Below are 17,315 nucleotides of genomic sequence, written 5' to 3' on the forward strand. Positions count from 1 at the left end.
TGTTAGCCAGGATGGTCTCGATCTCCTGACCTGGTGATCCGCCCGTCTCGGCCTCCCAAAGTGCTGGGATTACAGGCTTGAGCCACCGCGCCCGGCGATTTTATTTTATTTTTAAGCAACCCTGAAATATAGGGTAGTTAGCTTAATTGTCACTAATAATGTTGTGGGTGCAGATTGAGACTTATTTTTTTAAGTGGGTCATAAGCATTTCCTGAAGGCAATTCCAGATGAGGAATTTCAGGAACATTCTGAGTTAAGTCCGTTTCTTGTTAAGTCAGTTTAATGTCCTGATGATTGTGAAAATCAGGTAGTGTTTTAAAGTGATGCTGCAAGGGTGTTGGCTGCTGATGCCTTCAGAGAATCAGGAGTTAATATTCTATCCTTGTGAACAAGAATTAGTCCTTCAGCATTCTGTACATTTAAAGAGTAAAGTTCAAGAAGTAAGTTAATTCATTTCTCCTCAGTACTCTTAACCAAAGTAAGATATACTTGATAGTGGACACTAGGGGTCTGTACTTACAATTCCAGTTATTTAATTTGATTTGTGTATCTGTTAGGAGCAAATCTGCAATAGCGAAAGTCATGGGAAAATCAACATAGTTGGGTTAGTCAACAAATACATTTTTCGGCACATTAAAACTAAGTGATATCGTACTTTTAGCTTGCAGAAAATGGAATTGTTTGAGATGTTGTTTTTGAATGTACCCCTTCTAGTTTTCCAGAGTCTTGTCATGCCAGATTTGAATATGCCAAGTAACATAATTTGTTTCCCCAAAACAACAGCCAAATCTATTTGCATTTTTAAAGAGAACCTGAAACCATTAAATCAAAGGAAAAGACTTTAGAGATCAGGTAATGTTGTTAGGCCTTAGAATAATCTCTATGGAAAATAAAAAAGCTTAGAAAAGCTGCATTCTCCTCCTGCATGCTTAACTAGTCATTTGGCAGAACCTGGGTCTCCTACATCCTAGTCTAGTATGTCTTTCCTTCCTTTCATTATCTTTGGGTTAGAAATATAATGGTATTTTAAACTTTGACTAACTTAGGTCATGGAGTTAGAATATTCTTGACATTTTCAAACACCATTACAGGTACATTTGAAGAATACAGAAATAGAAAATACCAAGCTTATGTCAGAGGTCCAGACTTTAAAAAATTTAGATGGGAATAAAGAAAGCGTGATTACTCATTTCAAAGAAGAGATTGGCAGGCTGCAGTTGTGTTTGGCTGAAAAGGAAAATCTGCAAAGGACTTTCCTGCTTACAACCTCAAGTAAAGTAAGTACTTTTGCTATATGTATTTGAAGATTGTAAAACATACCTATGAAATGTATGCAATATGATTTTCATTTTTAATTCCCCCAACCTTTTGTTTTGAAAAAGTTCAAATTTACAAAACAATTGGAAGAACAGAACAGTGTATACTAATGTATGCTAAAATATTTTGCTTTTCTTTGTTTTATCTCCCCCATTTATATGGCCTTTTTTCCTGAGTGATGTGAATTGCAAGTATTATGATAATTTACTCTAAATACTTTAGCATGTCTCCTTTATGAACAAGTACATTCTTCTGCATAGTCATAACACCATTATTACATCTAAGAATTTAGCATTGATTAATAGTCATTCTTGTATATAGTTAGTTCACATTCAGATTGCCCCAAAATTTAAAATTTTGTGATTCAGAGTTAAAGACTATATATTATTTTGATTGTTGTATTTTGAGTCTGTTTCAATCTAGAATAGTGTCCCTACACTTTTTATGACATTGATATTTTTGGAGAAGACAGGCTAGTCTGAGAAAATGTTTATAATCTGGATTTGTCTGTTCTCATGACTAGATTCAGGTGAGACATTTTTGCAAGAAAAGACATAGATGATGTTTTGTCCATCCTGTTGGAGTCATATCAGAAATTATATAATGTTGATTTGTTCCATTCTTGATAATGTTAGGTTTAATAATTTGTTTAAAGTTATGCCTACCTGTCTCTGTATAGGTGCCTTTCTTTTCTTCTTTGTGATTATTAAGCAATCTGTATAAACACCCTATTCTTTTTTTTTTTTTTTTTTGAGACGGAGTCTCGCTCTGTTGCCTGGGCTAGAGTGCAGTGGCCCAATCTCAGCTCACTGCAAGCTCCGCCTCCCGGGTTCCCGCCATTCTCCTGCCTCAGCCTCCCGAGTAGCTGGGACTACAGGTGCTCGCCACCTCGCCCAGCTAGTTTTTTGTATTTTTTAGTAGAGACGGGGTTTCACCGTGTTAGCCAGGATGGTCTCGATCTTCTGACCTGGTGATCCGCCTGTCTCGGCCTCCCAAAGTGCTGGGATTACAGGCTTGAGCCACCGCGCCCGGCCAAACACCCTGTTCTCCAACAGCCTTTCCCCAATGGTTTTATTGTCCTTTGATGCTCCTTACCTGCAGCAGCTATTACCTTGGTAATAATTAATGATAGAAAAATGGTGATTTAAAAAATTCTATTATTCCTTCTATGTTTATTTGTAGGTAATCTTTTATAATGAGGAAGTTCCTGTCACCCCTCCCTCTTTTTTTAATATAACTTTGTACTTACAGATTTTTTGTTGCATATTTTGAATAATCATCATCATTCTTTTTCGTACCCAAATTGTTCTGAATTTAACCAGGGGAATCTTTTCAAGCCTGCTTTTTTGTCCTGATATGTTCCTATAATGCTTTGAATACTTACTTGCTTTGTGGCACAACTGTATGTTCTAACTTCAGGTTGTTCCCCCAGACCTAATATTACCATTTCTCCAAGAAACTCTGGTTTTTCTAGTAGGTAATGGTATTTTGAAACCAAGAACTGGATCCTATTGCTACTATGGGGCTGCTGCTTTGCACTTTCAGTGGGTATTTTGCATCTTTAATTTATATTGATAGCTCCAATTCAGGTTTAGTACCTTAGGATTCTTCCTTCCTTTGCTCCATTCCATATTTTTATCTCTCTTCTCCCAGTGTGAAAACTCTTGTTTTTAAAACATTGTTATTACTCATGTGTTTCCATCTAGCCATACACACCAGTGGTTTCACAATTATTACATCAATGCCACTTCCAATAATAAATCTACTAAATAAAGCTAAGGTATTTTTACAGCCCTTTTTTCTTAGAAGATGTTTCACTAAGGATGTATAGATCACCATGTTCAAAAGTTACTTGAGGCCGGGCGCGGTGGCTCAAGCCTGTAATCCCAGCACTTTGGGAGGCCGAGACGGGCGGATCACCAGGTCAGGAGATCGAGACCATCCTGGCGAACACGGTGAAACCCCGTCTCTACTAAAAATACAAAAACTAGCCGGGCGAGGTGGCGGGCGCCTGTAGTCCCAGCTACTCGGGAGGCTGAGGCGTGAGAATGGCGTAAACCCGGGAGGCGGAGCTTGCAGTGAGCTGAGATCCGGCCACTGCACTCCAGCCTGGGCGACAGAGCGAGACTCCGCCTTAAAAAAAAAAAAAAAAAGTTGAACTATTTTTTTTGCATACATATGTTATAAATTTGTAATATAATTTCATTTGTTTGTATTTAATTTTAATGTTTGCTTTTATTCTTCTGTTTGATTTAATTTTATTGTTTGAATATGTAAAACAGTTGCTTTGTTCAGAAGTCAAAATGATAGAAAAATTTTACTCTGAGGTCTCAATCTTTTCCTTATTTTTTTAAACCCTTTTCTTACCTATACTCATAGGTAAATATTTTCATAAGTTTCTAGTTTATTCTTCTTATGTTTCTTTTTGTAAAAATAAGCTTATATATGCATGTGTACATGTACATACATACTTCTTTATCCTCTTCTTTCTTTTTTTTTTTGTTTTTGAGACGGAGTCTCCCTCTGTGGCCCAGGCTGGAGTGCAGTGGCCGGATGGATCTCAGCTCACTGCAAGCTCCGCCTCCCGGGTTCACGCCATTCTCCTGCCTCAGCCTCCCGAGTAGCTGGGACGGGACTATAGGCGCCCGCCACCTCGCCCGGCTAGTTTTTTGTATTGTATTTTTTTAGTAGAGACGGGGTTTCACCGTGTTAGCCAGGATGGTCTCGATCTCCTGACCTCGTGATCCGCCCGTCTCGGCCTCCCAAAGTGCTGGGATTACAGGCTTGAGCCACCGCGCCCGGCCTATCCTCTTCTTTCTTAAAAAAGGTGACACTACTATACATACCGTTTTGCATCTTTTTCTCACTGAACAAAATAAGTTGCTAGTTATTCCATATCAGTTCGTAGAGATCTTCCTCATTTGAAAAAAATGGCCACATAATATTCCATTATATAGATTTGCCTTGATTGATTCATTATTTCTTATGTTATTTTTAGTAATTTGCTATTAAAAATATTCAGACATAGTTAATGTAATACCTAAAATGTCAGAAGTGCATCACATTTAGAATTAATGATTAATCCTTGTTACTTTTTAATGTAACAGATTGCCAATGCAAACATGAGAAGTGTATTTGATTATTTGTTATTTAATAAGATGCTAAAAATTTCTCTAAGCATCTTTTTCCTATTTAAGCAAGACTTCTGTGAGGAAAAGCATAGTTATGGAAGTACCTGAGAAAAATGAGTACTAGTTGCTAAAGCTTTTTAAAAGATTGTAAAAGTAGTTTGAGGTTATGGTTATAAAAAAATTAAAACAGTATGTGAGGGTACAGAGTAAAATGTAACCCTCATCCCTTCTCAGATAAGTCAATATTGAATTTATGAATATATGTATATTTATATTTTAACACAAATTAGAATTTGTACATTTTTTCTTTTTTAAAAAATTTATAAATGGATATCTTGCACTGTGATATACATGTGGATCTTTTTCATACATCATAACAGCTGCCTAGTATTTCTTCTCTTCATTTAACAACTGTATAGTATATGTTTTTTGATTGTTTATAGTCTTCAGCTTTTATAAGCATCCTGCAGTAAACATCCTTATAGCAATATGTAGGCACATTTATAATCCATAGAATAAATTCTTTCAAGTAGAATTACTGGGTCAATGAGTATTTAAATTTTGACAGTTATTTTCAAATTACCTTTTAAAAAAAAGTTCTGTTGATTTTTTTTATTCCCACCAAGAGTATATGAGATATGTATTGTTTGTAATGACTGCACAGACTTTGATAATATGGGAGTAGTATATTGTAGTTTATCATAAATTCTCATATTGGTAGACATTTTAGGTTCTTAATAATTTTTCATTATTTTAGTATTTTGTTGAATCCTTGTAAAGCTAAACCTGTGTCTGCCCTTTGATAATTTTCTTGGAAACTTATGGAAATAAAATTGCTAGATCAAAAGCTGTGAGAATTTTTAAGCTGCTGATGAATGCCGTAAACATCTGATGAGAAAAGGTGCCAGTTACAGTTTATATAAGCCCACCTGTTTGTGAATGTGCCAGTTTCTCAAAACCCATGCAAATACTGGAATGTTACTGGTTTTTAATCTTTGTTAGTTTGCAAAGTGAATGGCATTTGTTTTAACTTATTTATTTGATTGTTGGTGAGCTGAATTTTTTACTGCATAATCGCATTTATTTCTTTAAAAAGTTGGCCGGGCACGGTGGCTCAAGCCTGTAATCCCAGCACTTTGGGAGGCCGAGACGGGCGGATCACCAGGTCAGGAGATCGAGACCATCCTGGCTAACATGGTGAAACCCCGTCTCTACTAAAAAATACAAAAAACTAGCCGGGCGAGGTGGTGGGCGCCTGTAGTCCCAGCTACACGGGAGGCTGAGGAAGGAGAATGGCGTGAACCCGGGAGGCGGAGGTTGCAGTGAGCTGAGATCTGGCCACTGCACTCCAGCCTGGGTGACAGAGCGAGACTCCGTCTCAAAAAAAAAAGAAAAAAAAAAAAAAAAAGTTTTGTATGTTCATGACTTTTGACTTTTTTTGTTTTGTTTCTCCTTTTCCTATTGACTAGGAAAGTTATTTATGTCAAGTATTATTATACCTTTCTTGAGTATATTACATATAATTTTCTTCTAGTTCTTTTTCTTCTCCTTTGACATATAGAAGTTGGCAATATTTGTATAGGTAGATCTATTAGTGTGATGCCTCTGAAGATTATGTCCATGCCAACACTGTGTAAAATCATCATTTACATATTCTTCTAATGGGCTAACACTTTAGAAACCAATATTGGGTTGCCTCTTTTTTTCCTGATTTTACATTATTTTTAGTACAGAGATTACAAGCAGGAAGTTGAATAAACTAAATTTATTGTATTTATAATGTTTAAATATTATAATGTTTAAACACTAATATTAAAGGAAATAATTTCATCATGGCAATTTTAGCTTTTTAAAGATACTTTTAGGTTTGTCAAGTAGTATGCGTTACTTTTCATTTTCCCAGTGGCTCGTCTTTACTACTTGTATATCAATATTTTGTTTTTAGAACTAAGGCCTAAATCTGTTCTGTGTTTTTATAATGATATGAAATAGGTTAGATTATATTTGATGTCTTTTTTTTTTTTTTTTTTTTTGTGAAACAGGGTCTCGCTCTGCCGCCCAGGTTGGAGTGCAGTGGCGTGATCTCCGCTCACTGCAAGCTCCACCTCTCGGGTTCACGCCATTCTCCTGCCTCAGCCTCCTGAGAAGCTGGGACTACAGGCACCCGCCATCACGCCCGGCTAATTTTTTTTGTATTTTTAGTAGAGACGGGGTTTCACCGTGTTCTCCAGGATGGTCTCAATCTCCTGACCTTGTGATCCCTCCCGCCTCGGCCTCCCAAAGTCCTGGGATTACAGGCGTGAGCCACCGCGCCTGGCGATGTCTTTTAGAAGAGAAAGTAGGAAACATCTTTTAACCAAAATTTTTGGTGTTACAAAGAAGCTTTTGGAATGATTTTTATGGGTAGTCATACAAAATGAGGGTCAGTATTTCTAGGAGGGGAGATTCTGGGGGATGGAATCTTTTGTTTGAGCCTCAGTTTGGGCAGGTCCTTAAGCACTGGGTATGTTGTCTGACTCCCTGTACTTTAGGTTCCTTGTGTATGAAGTAGTAGCAGTGAAACGAAATACATAGGGTTGTTATAGAGAGAACCTAAAACAAAGTTACTTCTTAAGTTTTTTGTAGGCGTGTACTCTGTAAGTCATGAGTAGAAAAATCAATATCTAAAATTTTGGCCCTGTTGAAATATGCGAAAATTGTTTCTGCTTCTGTTTTTTACTTGAGTGGTTGAATTACAAACATATTTATCTGCTTTCTTCAGGAAGATAATTTTTTTTTAAAGGAGCAACTTCGTAAAGCAGAGGAACAGGTTCAGGCAACTCGGCAAGAAGTTGTCTTTCTGGCTAAAGAACTTAGTGATGCTGTCAACGTACGAGACAGAACAATGGCAGACCTGCATACTGCACGCTTGGAAAATGAGAAAGTGAAAAAGCAGTTAGCTGATGCAGTGGCAGAACTTAAACTAAGTGCTATGAAAAAAGATCAGGTAAAGCAAGTTAACTTTGAATTTGCATTTTGATTTAAAAAACCACTGTAATCTCACAAAATTGTAAATTGTGTTAAAATAAGGCAGGCCAGATTTCTGATCAGAGAATGTTAAATTTTCATTCCTTTTGTTTAGTCATTGTGACTTCTGGGTTTACAGTTAATGTATGCTGTAAGAAAAACTGCTGTGAGCGAATTCTTAATGGTTGGTGAAAGCTGCCCTATTAAATATGTTGATGTCAGATATGTATTGCTTTGTTTGGAATTTCTTACTAGCTGTATAAAACAGTATTATGGTTGTTTAAGAGATTAATAATTGCTCTTCAGGAGGTGGATTATTTTTCTCTAGTTTTTTAAATGAACCTTAGTCCTAAGAATGTAAAACTGGACTTAACAAGAGACCCTGTGTTGCTCTGTAACCAAAATCCCAAAATAAAGAAAAAAGTGGCCGGGAGCAGTGGCTCACACCTATAATCTCAGCACTTTGGGGGGCTGAGGTGGGAAGATAGCTTGAGCCCAGGAGTTCAAGACCAGCTTGGGCAACATAGTGAGATCTCATCTCTACAAAAAAATTTCAAAAATTAGCCAGGTGTAGTGGTGTGCACATGTAGTCCCAGCTAGTCAGAAGGCTGAGGCAAGAGGATTGCTTGAGCCAGGAGGTCAAGGCTGCAGTGAGCCATAATTGGGCCACTGTGTTTCAGCCTGGGTGACAGAACAAGACTCTGTCTCAGAAAAAAAGAAAAAAAAAGAAAAAAGTAAGATTGAAGTTGAGGTTACTATTAACATTAGGAGATACCAGATTTTTATTTTTTTCTTAGAATGTTTGTTTCTTTCTAGGACAAGACTGATACACTGGAACATGAACTAAGAAGAGAAGTTGAAGATCTGAAACTCCGTCTTCAGATGGCTGCAGACCATTATAAAGAAAAATTTAAGGAATGCCAAAGACTCCAAAAACAAATAAACAAACTTTCAGATCAATCAGTAAGTATCATTAAATTTACGCATAGTAAAATATCTTGTTAGTATTTTTATTCGAAAATCAAATTTGTAATATTCTAAATATTAACCTTTTAAATATAATTTATCTCTGCTTGATTTCAAGTCATTGGCCGAATATTGTCATAACTCTTCTTTAAAAAAGTCTGGAATTTTAATTTACTGGACAGCCAACAAAGGAAGCAAGGGCAGCAGCAAGGAAAAAACAAAGAGAAAAAACAGTCCTCTTTTCTAGATAATTTCCCTCTTAAGTTCTTGATGAATATCTTTATCACTTAAAACTCAATACTTATTATTGACTCTTGTGACAATGACATCTATTCTCATTGGAGTTCACCATTAGTCATCCCTTGGTCTTAGATGGTTTCTCAGTTGTAATTGGCAAGTTCTTCCTACTCATATTAGGAAGATTCCTATTCCTATTAGATAAGGAGCAGTTAAAGAGTGTTAGCTAATTCTTTTGTATTCCATTTGAGAATAGGAAGGTAGATTTGTAATACAGCCAAGAAAATGTTTTTATTTTGAGGTATGTATGTTTCAATGTGGGTCCTTAAATTCAGGGCTTGCTATCTGCGGAACTCCTGGAAATGTAGAAGAAACATAGTTAAAACCTGAATATGATGCATATGATACTTTCCTGGTCCTACTTTTTTAAATCAGAGGAGACAAGCAAGAAACACATGTAGTAAAGTAGGAAGGGTTTTGTGAAAAAATATGATACTTTAAGTATGACTCATCCCCATGTATGAATTTGGCCTGGGGCCTTTTGAGTACATTATAACTTTGTAGTAGATTTCTGTGAATGACTTATTTTGGTGGTGTTTTGATGAGTTTATAAGAAAAAGCAAAATATGGTATATTTCTTTTGCAACATTTAGGTCAGTGAGGAAAATGATGTGTATAACTTTAGTCTTTGTTGGCATTTAAAACAAGAGCAGCTTTTGTGGACTTCTTAGGATTTCCTAAAGTAATATGTAAAAATATTATTTACTTAGTTACTGCAAGAAGGAAATATAACTAATTCGTTGACTCATTTAACAACTTATTAACATTTTGAATAGGCTAATAATAGTAATGTCTTCACAAAGAAAATGGGGAATCAACAGAAAGTGAATGATGCTTCAGTAAACACAGACCCAGCCACTTCTGCCTCTACTGTAGATGTAAAGCCATCACCTTCTGCAGGTAAAAATCTTTTAGACTTTTTGTGGAGGGTGGTGTACATTGGAAAGTACTTATACTGCCTTCTTCCATGTGTAAGAACTTCAGGGTGTTCATAAAAATTTTCATGTGATTGATGAGTGAAGGAATTGAGGCAACGAGAAAATAAGGGTATAAATGTAAAATAGAGTCATGCATGTGGTGAATATACAAAACATGAATGTATAAAATGTGAATGTAAACTAGTAGTTATCCTCTTGAGACTGTTCACACATGTTAAAAATGAGCTGGTGCTTGTGAGTACTAATTTGGGCTACATAGGACAAAAGCCACGAATTGAATTTTTACTTGATGTTCCATTAAATCTATGGAATTTTTGAAGCATTTTATTTGTGGATTTTAATTTTTAAATTCTGCAGGGGAAAATAATCCCCTATTATTCTCATGTTTTTCTGTTTATTCATTTATTTTTGGCTGCTTTGGATCAATGGGGTACTTCTTCCCTTGTCAATGTACCTGTTGGCTGATGGAGTTAAGTTTTTATTAGTTTATTACTTTATAGAACAGAATAGAGAGACATAGTGAAAACATGAATAATATGAAAATTTGGGTTAACTAGGTTTTCATCTGTCCTAATTTTTTCACTTTTATGTAAATTTGACAGTAATGACATTAAATACTAGAGAAAGTATATTTCTTTGTTTAGTGTATGGAGTAATTGATCTTTTAAGTCTTTTTAAATGTGAACATCTTAGACTATTAAATATTAGGTTTATTCCTTGTAGGACAGAATTGAGCCTTCTGTTTCCATGTATCCTTTGTAGTAACTAAAATGGTGTTATAGGGTATTTACTTAATAAAGACTTAGTGGTAATGAAGGGCTAGAAGAATGATTTAAAATGTGTTCTTGGCTGAGTGTGGTAGCATGTCGTCTCCTAGCTACTCTGGAAGCTGTGGCAAGAGGATCACTTGAGCCCACGAGTTTGAGGCTGGCCTGGGCAACGTAGTGAGACCCTGGCTTTCAGAGAGGGGAAAGAGAATTCTCAGAGTATGGTTTTCCTACTTACCCTGTCTATTCAGTTATATAAGGAGAACAGTTTTTGTGCTGTTTTGGAACTCTTTTTAGCAAAATTTTTTTGTTTGTTTGTTTTTGAGATGGAGTCTCACTTTGTCGCCCAGGATGGAGTACAGTGGCGTGATCTTGGCTCACTCTGATCTCTGCCTCCCGGGTTCAAGCGATTCTTGCCTCAGCCTCCTGAGTAGCTGGGACTACAGGCGTGTGTCACCATGCCTGGCTAATTTTTTGTGTTTTTAGTAGAGACACAGTTTCTTTTTTTTTTTTTTTTTTTTTTAGGCGGAGTCTCGCTCTGTCGCCCCCCGGGATGGAGTACTGTGGCCGGATCTCAGCTCACTGCAAGCTCCGCCTCCCGGGTTCACGCCATTCTCCTGCCTCAGCCTCCCGAGTAGCTGGGACTACAGGCGCCCGCCACCTCGCCCGGCTAGTTTTTTTTTTGTATTTTTTTTAGTAGAGACGGGGTTTCACCGTGTTAGCCAGGATCGTCTCGATCTCCTGACCTCGTGATCCACCCGTCTCGGCCTCCCAAAGTGCTGGGATTACAGGCTTGAGCCACCGCGCCCGGCCTAGAGACACAGTTTCACAGTGTTAGCCAGGATGGTCTTGATCTCCTGCCTCGGCCTCAGCCCGCCTTGGCCTCCCAAAGTGCTGGGATTACAGGCATGAGCCACCACACCCAGCCACTTTTTAGCAAATTTTTTAAAAATCAAAGAATAATCCTTTATTATTGAACGTGAACTTGGTTCTAGCCAAACGCACATTTAAAAATTCTCAACTAGAGTTTATATATCCTTCTTTGTATATCTAGGATATAAATAGATATTTCTGTCCTTCAGTATTCTATTTATTATATTTTACAATATACTGACCTTTAAGTTATTCTGAACAGGAAGATAATATAAGGGACAAAATACTTTTTAACAGTCTTATTTTCTGCCTTCCTACAGCAGAGACAGATTTTGACATAGTAACAAAGGGGCAAGTCTGTGAAATGACCAAAGAAATTGCTGACAAAACAGAAAAGTATAATAAGTGTAAACAACTCTTGCAGGTAAGTTAACTACCTTGTAAATGAAAGAGGTTTATAAAATCTTGATGACTTAGCTTACTTTTATTGTTTTGATTGATTGGTATCTTTGAGTTTCTTTCCCATCCCCATATACTGTTACTTAGTTTCACTTTTGGGATGATGTGGGCATTTTGTGTACCTGTTCACATAGGCGTGTGTGTAACATCATGAGACCTAAAGTTATTATTTTCTTTTCACCTAATAAAATGTTCTTGTTTGGGTAATGGGCAAATAGTTAATTGAGGTTAGAAATTATTATCTATCATCGTATAAAGATTCATGAGAAATATTTGAACTTCATAAAAGGAAAGTGCTGTTTTTAAATTTACTATTATAGGCCAGGTGTGGTGGCTGATGCCTATAATCCCAGCACCTTGGGAGGTTGACGTGGGTGGATCGCTTGAGGCCAGGAGTTCAAGACCAGTCTGGCCAACATGGGGAAACCCCGTCTGTACTGAAAATACAAAAATTAGCCAGGTCGTGGTGGAGCATGCCTGTAGTCCCAGCTACAGTCTCCTGAGGCAGGAGAATCACTTGAATCCAGGAGGTGGAGGTTGCAGTGAGCCGAGATTGCACACTGCACTCCAGCCTAGGCAACAGAGCGAGCCTCTGTCAAAAAAAAAATAATAAAATAAATTACTATTATAATAGCAAAGATTTTTACATCTTAAAGTGATTAGACTTGCATAGTGGAAAAGGGAATGTTAACCACATGAGTTGTCTCTTATGGTGTTGTTTATTTTCATTATTATTATTATTACTATTATTATTATTTTTGAGACGGAGTCTCACTCTGTCACCCAGGCTGGAGGGCAGTGGTGTGATCTCAGCTCACTGCAAGCTCCGCCTCTCGGGTTCAGGCCGTTCTCCTGTCTCAGCCTCCCAAGTAGCTGGGACTACAGGCGCCCGCCACCACGCCTGGCTAATTTTTTGTATTTTTAGTAGAGACAGGGTTTCACTACGTTAGCCAGGATGGTCTCGATCTCCCAACTTCGTGATCTGCTCACCTCGGTCTCCCAAAGTGCTGGGATTACAGGCGTGAGCCACCGTGCCCAGCCTATTTTGATTATTTTAAATAGCATCATTCAGACTTTTCTGGTTTGCAGCCTTCTTGGTGTAGTATTCACTACTGGAAATATTTAAAGGAAAAGGGAAAATGCTTCTCATTTATATCAATTAGGCATGGAGAGGAAAAAGTGTTGTTTGTGTATGTGATTTTTGTTTGTTTTATTAAATGTACTTTTTTGTGTGTGTTTTTGTGTGCATTGGGGAGGGAAGGGGCCTTGTTTAGAGCTATAGAATAAAATTTACACATTAGCTTAATGTTACTGTAATTTAATTTACAGTAATTATTTAAAATATTTTTTTTAGTTATAAATAGCAAAATCTTTTAACCAAAGTTAAAATGAATTTTTTTTTTTTTCTTTCTGCTTGAGAGAATCTTGTAGAAGGGTTGATTAAGAACAGTTTTGAGTTCAGGGTAGTTGTTTGTAAGACTGAACTACATTTTCATTAAAGATGAAACAGTTCTGGATGAATATTTCAAGATTTTTCTATAGAAATAGTATTGAAAGGAAGGTAGAATAATGTTCAAGCAAAAACCTTCCTCAGGGTGCTTTTTTTTTTTTTTTTTTTTAACAATCATATTGAGGTATAATTGAAATCCAATGAATTACACATACCTAAAGTATACAGTTGGATCAGTTTTGACATACACAATTGTGAAACTATCACCACAGTGCCATCACTCTTCCAGTTTTTTTGGTACACGTTTGCAACACATCTCTTTCGTTATCCTTATCTCCAGGAAATCATTGGCCTGCTTTCTGTCACGATCAATTAGCCTACATTTTAGACAGTTTTATAAAATGGAGTCATGTGATATGTACTTTTTTCCACCCACTTTCGGCATGATTATTTGAGATTTATTCATATTGTTGCTTATATTTATTCCTTTTTATTGTATCATTTGTTTATCCATTCCCCACTTGATGGGTATTTGGGGTTGTTTTTCGGCTGGTACAAATAAAGCTGCTTATGAACATTTGTTTACAAGTTGTTTATAGACATACGGATTTTTTTGTTTCTTTTGGGTAAATATCTAGGAGTGAATTGCCTGGGTGATACAGCAGTTGAATGTTTAACTCTATAAGAAATTACTGGCTGGGTGGGTGCAGTGGCTCATGTCTGTAATCCCAGCACTTTGGGAGGCCGAGGTGGGAGGATCACTTGAGGTCAGGAGTTTGTGACCAGCCTGGCTAACATGGTGAAACCCCTTCTCCACTAAAAATACAAAAATTAGCCGGGCATGGTGGTGCACTCCTGTAATCCCAGCTACACAGGAGGCTGGGGCAGGAGAATCGCTTGAACCTGGGAGGTGGAGGTTGCAGTGATCCAAGGCTGCGCCACTGCACTCCAGCCTAGGTGACAGAGTGAGACTCTGTCTCAAAAAAAAAGAAATTACCAAACTGTTTTGTAAAGTGTTTGTATCATTTTACATAGCCAGCCTAATGGGTGTGTACTGACAGCTCATTGTGGTTTTAATGTGCGTTTCTGTAATGACTTGATGTTCAGCATCTTTTCTTATGCTTATTTGCTCTTTATCTCTTTTTGTGTGAGTGGTCAGATCTTTTTGGTAGTTTAAACATTGGGTTGTTCACCTTGAGTTGTATTTCTTTTTATCTGGATATGTCTTTTGTCTGATATATGTAAGGTGAATATTTTCTCCAAGTCTGTAGCTTGCCTTTTCATTTCCTTAATGATGTTTTTAGAAAAGCAGAATTTTAATTTTGATAAAGTATAATTTATCAGTTCATTTATGTTTTATGCTTTTTACCTTCTAAGGAATGGTTTGCCTAATCCAAGGAGATAAAGATTTTCTCCTGTGTTGTCTTCTAGAAGTTTTATAATCAGCTTTTCTATTTAGGTCTGTGAATCATTTTAATTTTTCTGTATGGTATGAGATATGGAATGTATGGTATGGATATTCAACTGACCTAGCATTATTTGTTTAAAAGATTTTCCTTTCCATTGAATTGCTCAAAGTATATTTTTAGGTGTTCACGTTGAACAAAATGTTCCAAGTGGAACTGGCCTAATTACCTTTTTGTCATGATTTGTAGCTCCTCCTTTATGGTAAAATCTGGGTTGTAGAGAAGATCAATGTATAAGAAGTCAACCTAAAAATTATCTTGATCAGCAAATCCTGGAGTTTATCAGTGTATGAAAACAACAGCATTATAAATATGACATTATTTCCTACCTTTGCAAAAGTAATATATACTTACTGTGAAATGTTGTAGTGTTCCAGAAATGAAAAGTAGAGATGGCAAAAATTACTTCTATCATTCTATCTTATCATTATATCTTATCCCCTGAGATAAGAACTATTAATATTTGGTTTATATTTTTGTATACAACACAAACATAGATATTATAACTGTGTAAAACAACTTATAAACAAAAATGGATTATATCTTCTTTTTTAGCAACTTGCTATTTTCAATTAATGTATCTTAACATTTTTTCTTGTCAACTTGTACATCTGCCTTATTTAAAAATATATATACTATTTTGTTGTGTGGATAGAAAATGATTTATCCAATTGTCTATTAATAGACATTTGATTAGTTCAGTTTTTATGCTGTTACAACAGTGTTATAATAAACATTCAGCCCAGCCCATGTCTAAGTACATGGCTATAGATTTTCACTCTACATGGATTTAAAATCTTTTGGTAATTATACTAATTTCATTTAGGATGAGAAAGCAAAATGCAATAAATATGCTGATGAACTTGCAAAAATGGAGCTGAAATGGAAAGAACAAGTGAAAATTGCTGAAAATGTAAAATTTGAACTAGCTGAAGTACAAGACAATTATAAAGTAAGTTTGGTACTCATTGTATATAAACTTAAGGCATAAACTTTTGAAAATTTGTTATGTATAATTTTATTCAATCTAATGTACATTTTAAATATGGATAATTGATAGTTTTTTCTACAAGTAAAAATGTACTATATATTCAGTTACATGAATACTGTTGATTAACTTTGAATTGAGAAAATGGATACCATTTGGGTTGCTATTGTGGCTTTAATTCTGTGGATTCAGATGGCTATTAAAATTACATCTTTTAATTGTATTTATTTTTAAAGGTGAAAAGTGATCATTATCCTCCTGTTCATTTTGAAACAAACATGAATGCTTATGTAAAATTATTTTAGAATGGTTGAGTATAGTGACCCACTCCTGTAATCCCAGGACTTTGGGAGGCCAAGCCAGGAGGATTGCTTGAGTCCAGGAGTTTGAGATCAGCCTGGGCAACAAGGGAGATGCCCACCCCCCCACCAGTCTCTAAAAAATAAAAATAAATAAATAAAAAGAATTATTTTAGGGCCTTGACTTTTTTTGTAGTACAATAATATGTCATCAGTAATTTTAAAAATTTGGCTAGAGTTTTACCATTTGTCACCAAAGTATGTGACTGTGATCCTAAATGAAATACTGTAAAAGCAAGTGATGTAATCTTAACTAATGAAAATTATTTTTGCCATTATAATCTTAGGCAACAGACAAGCCCAAATAATAAATGGTAACTGTAAGAATGTTAGAGAAGGTCATGTGCTGTGGCTCACGCCAGTAATTCCAGCACTTTGGGAGGCTGAGGTGGGCAAATCACGAGGTCAGGAGTTTGAGACCAGCCTGGCCAATGCAGTGAAACCCTGTCTCTACTAAAAATACAAAAAATTAGCCAGGGGTGGTGGTGGGCACCTGTAATCCCAGCTACTCGGAAAGCTGAGGCAGGAGAATCACTTGAACCCTGAAGGCAGAGGTTGCAGTGAGCCAAGATCATGCCATTACACTCCAGCCCGGGTGGCAGTGCAAGACTCTTTATCAAAATAAATAAATAAATTAAAAAAAAAAAAAAGTTAGACTAAAAAAAAAACAAAAAACATAGGCTGTCTACTTACTTAATAAGTAGAAATATGTATTTCTTCTAAGGAATAAAGTATAATTTAATATATTTTAAGAAATGTATATAGATATAATTTACATTTTTTTTTGACTGAAGACCAGGAATTCTAAATGGTTTAAATATCATAGCTAATTCTACCTGTGATCTAACTTTAAAATTAGAATTACTTTAGTTTTTCCCTGTAGGGGCTGGAGATGTAGGACATTACAGACTAAGATACATTAGCTTATTATTTCTGTGACCCTTGTGGATATTCTTTTCAATAACTGGCAACTTCCTTAACTATTAAGTGTGAATCATGAATTCATATGAAAAGAATTTTTTGCATATTGACTAGGAAAATGATTTAGTAAATGTTTACTGAAGCCTATTTTACATAAAGTACTATGTTAGATATTATGTGGGCAATCACATAAGGCACAGTGGTATGCTTAAGGAGTTTATAATCTAGTAGATTGCTAGAAGTGTAATGGTAGTGTGCACAAAATTTTCACACCACCCTAGGTAATCATGTGTAAACCATGGGAAGCTGAACAGATAATTTTATTTCATTAATGTTAAAAGTAAGCATTGAGATCAAACAGCATATCTAAAATTATG

General features: G+C 36.1%; 1 protein-coding gene across 4 annotated transcripts in view; it reads left to right on the forward strand.

Annotated features, from left to right (window-relative positions):
- The window catches only part of TAX1BP1 (Tax1 (human T-cell leukemia virus type I) binding protein 1), a 103,470-nt gene that overhangs the window by 51,635 nt on the left and 34,520 nt on the right, over nt 1–17,315 (forward strand). For all 4 annotated transcript variants that reach the window (XM_011938604.1, XM_011938603.1, XM_011938605.1 and 1 more), the window contains 6 exons: nt 1,092–1,277; nt 7,210–7,434; nt 8,271–8,417; nt 9,494–9,617; nt 11,616–11,719; nt 15,497–15,622. In XM_011938604.1, coding sequence (XP_011793994.1) covers nt 1,092–1,277; nt 7,210–7,434; nt 8,271–8,417; nt 9,494–9,617; nt 11,616–11,719; nt 15,497–15,622 — 912 coding nt within the window. The remainder of the gene's footprint in view (nt 1–1,091; nt 1,278–7,209; nt 7,435–8,270; nt 8,418–9,493; nt 9,618–11,615; nt 11,720–15,496; nt 15,623–17,315) is intronic.

The sequence above is a fragment of the Colobus angolensis genome, unplaced genomic scaffold (assembly GCF_000951035.1).
Source record: "Colobus angolensis palliatus isolate OR3802 unplaced genomic scaffold, Cang.pa_1.0 Scaffold175, whole genome shotgun sequence".
In the NCBI taxonomy this organism is placed as follows: Eukaryota; Metazoa; Chordata; class Mammalia; order Primates; family Cercopithecidae; genus Colobus; species Colobus angolensis.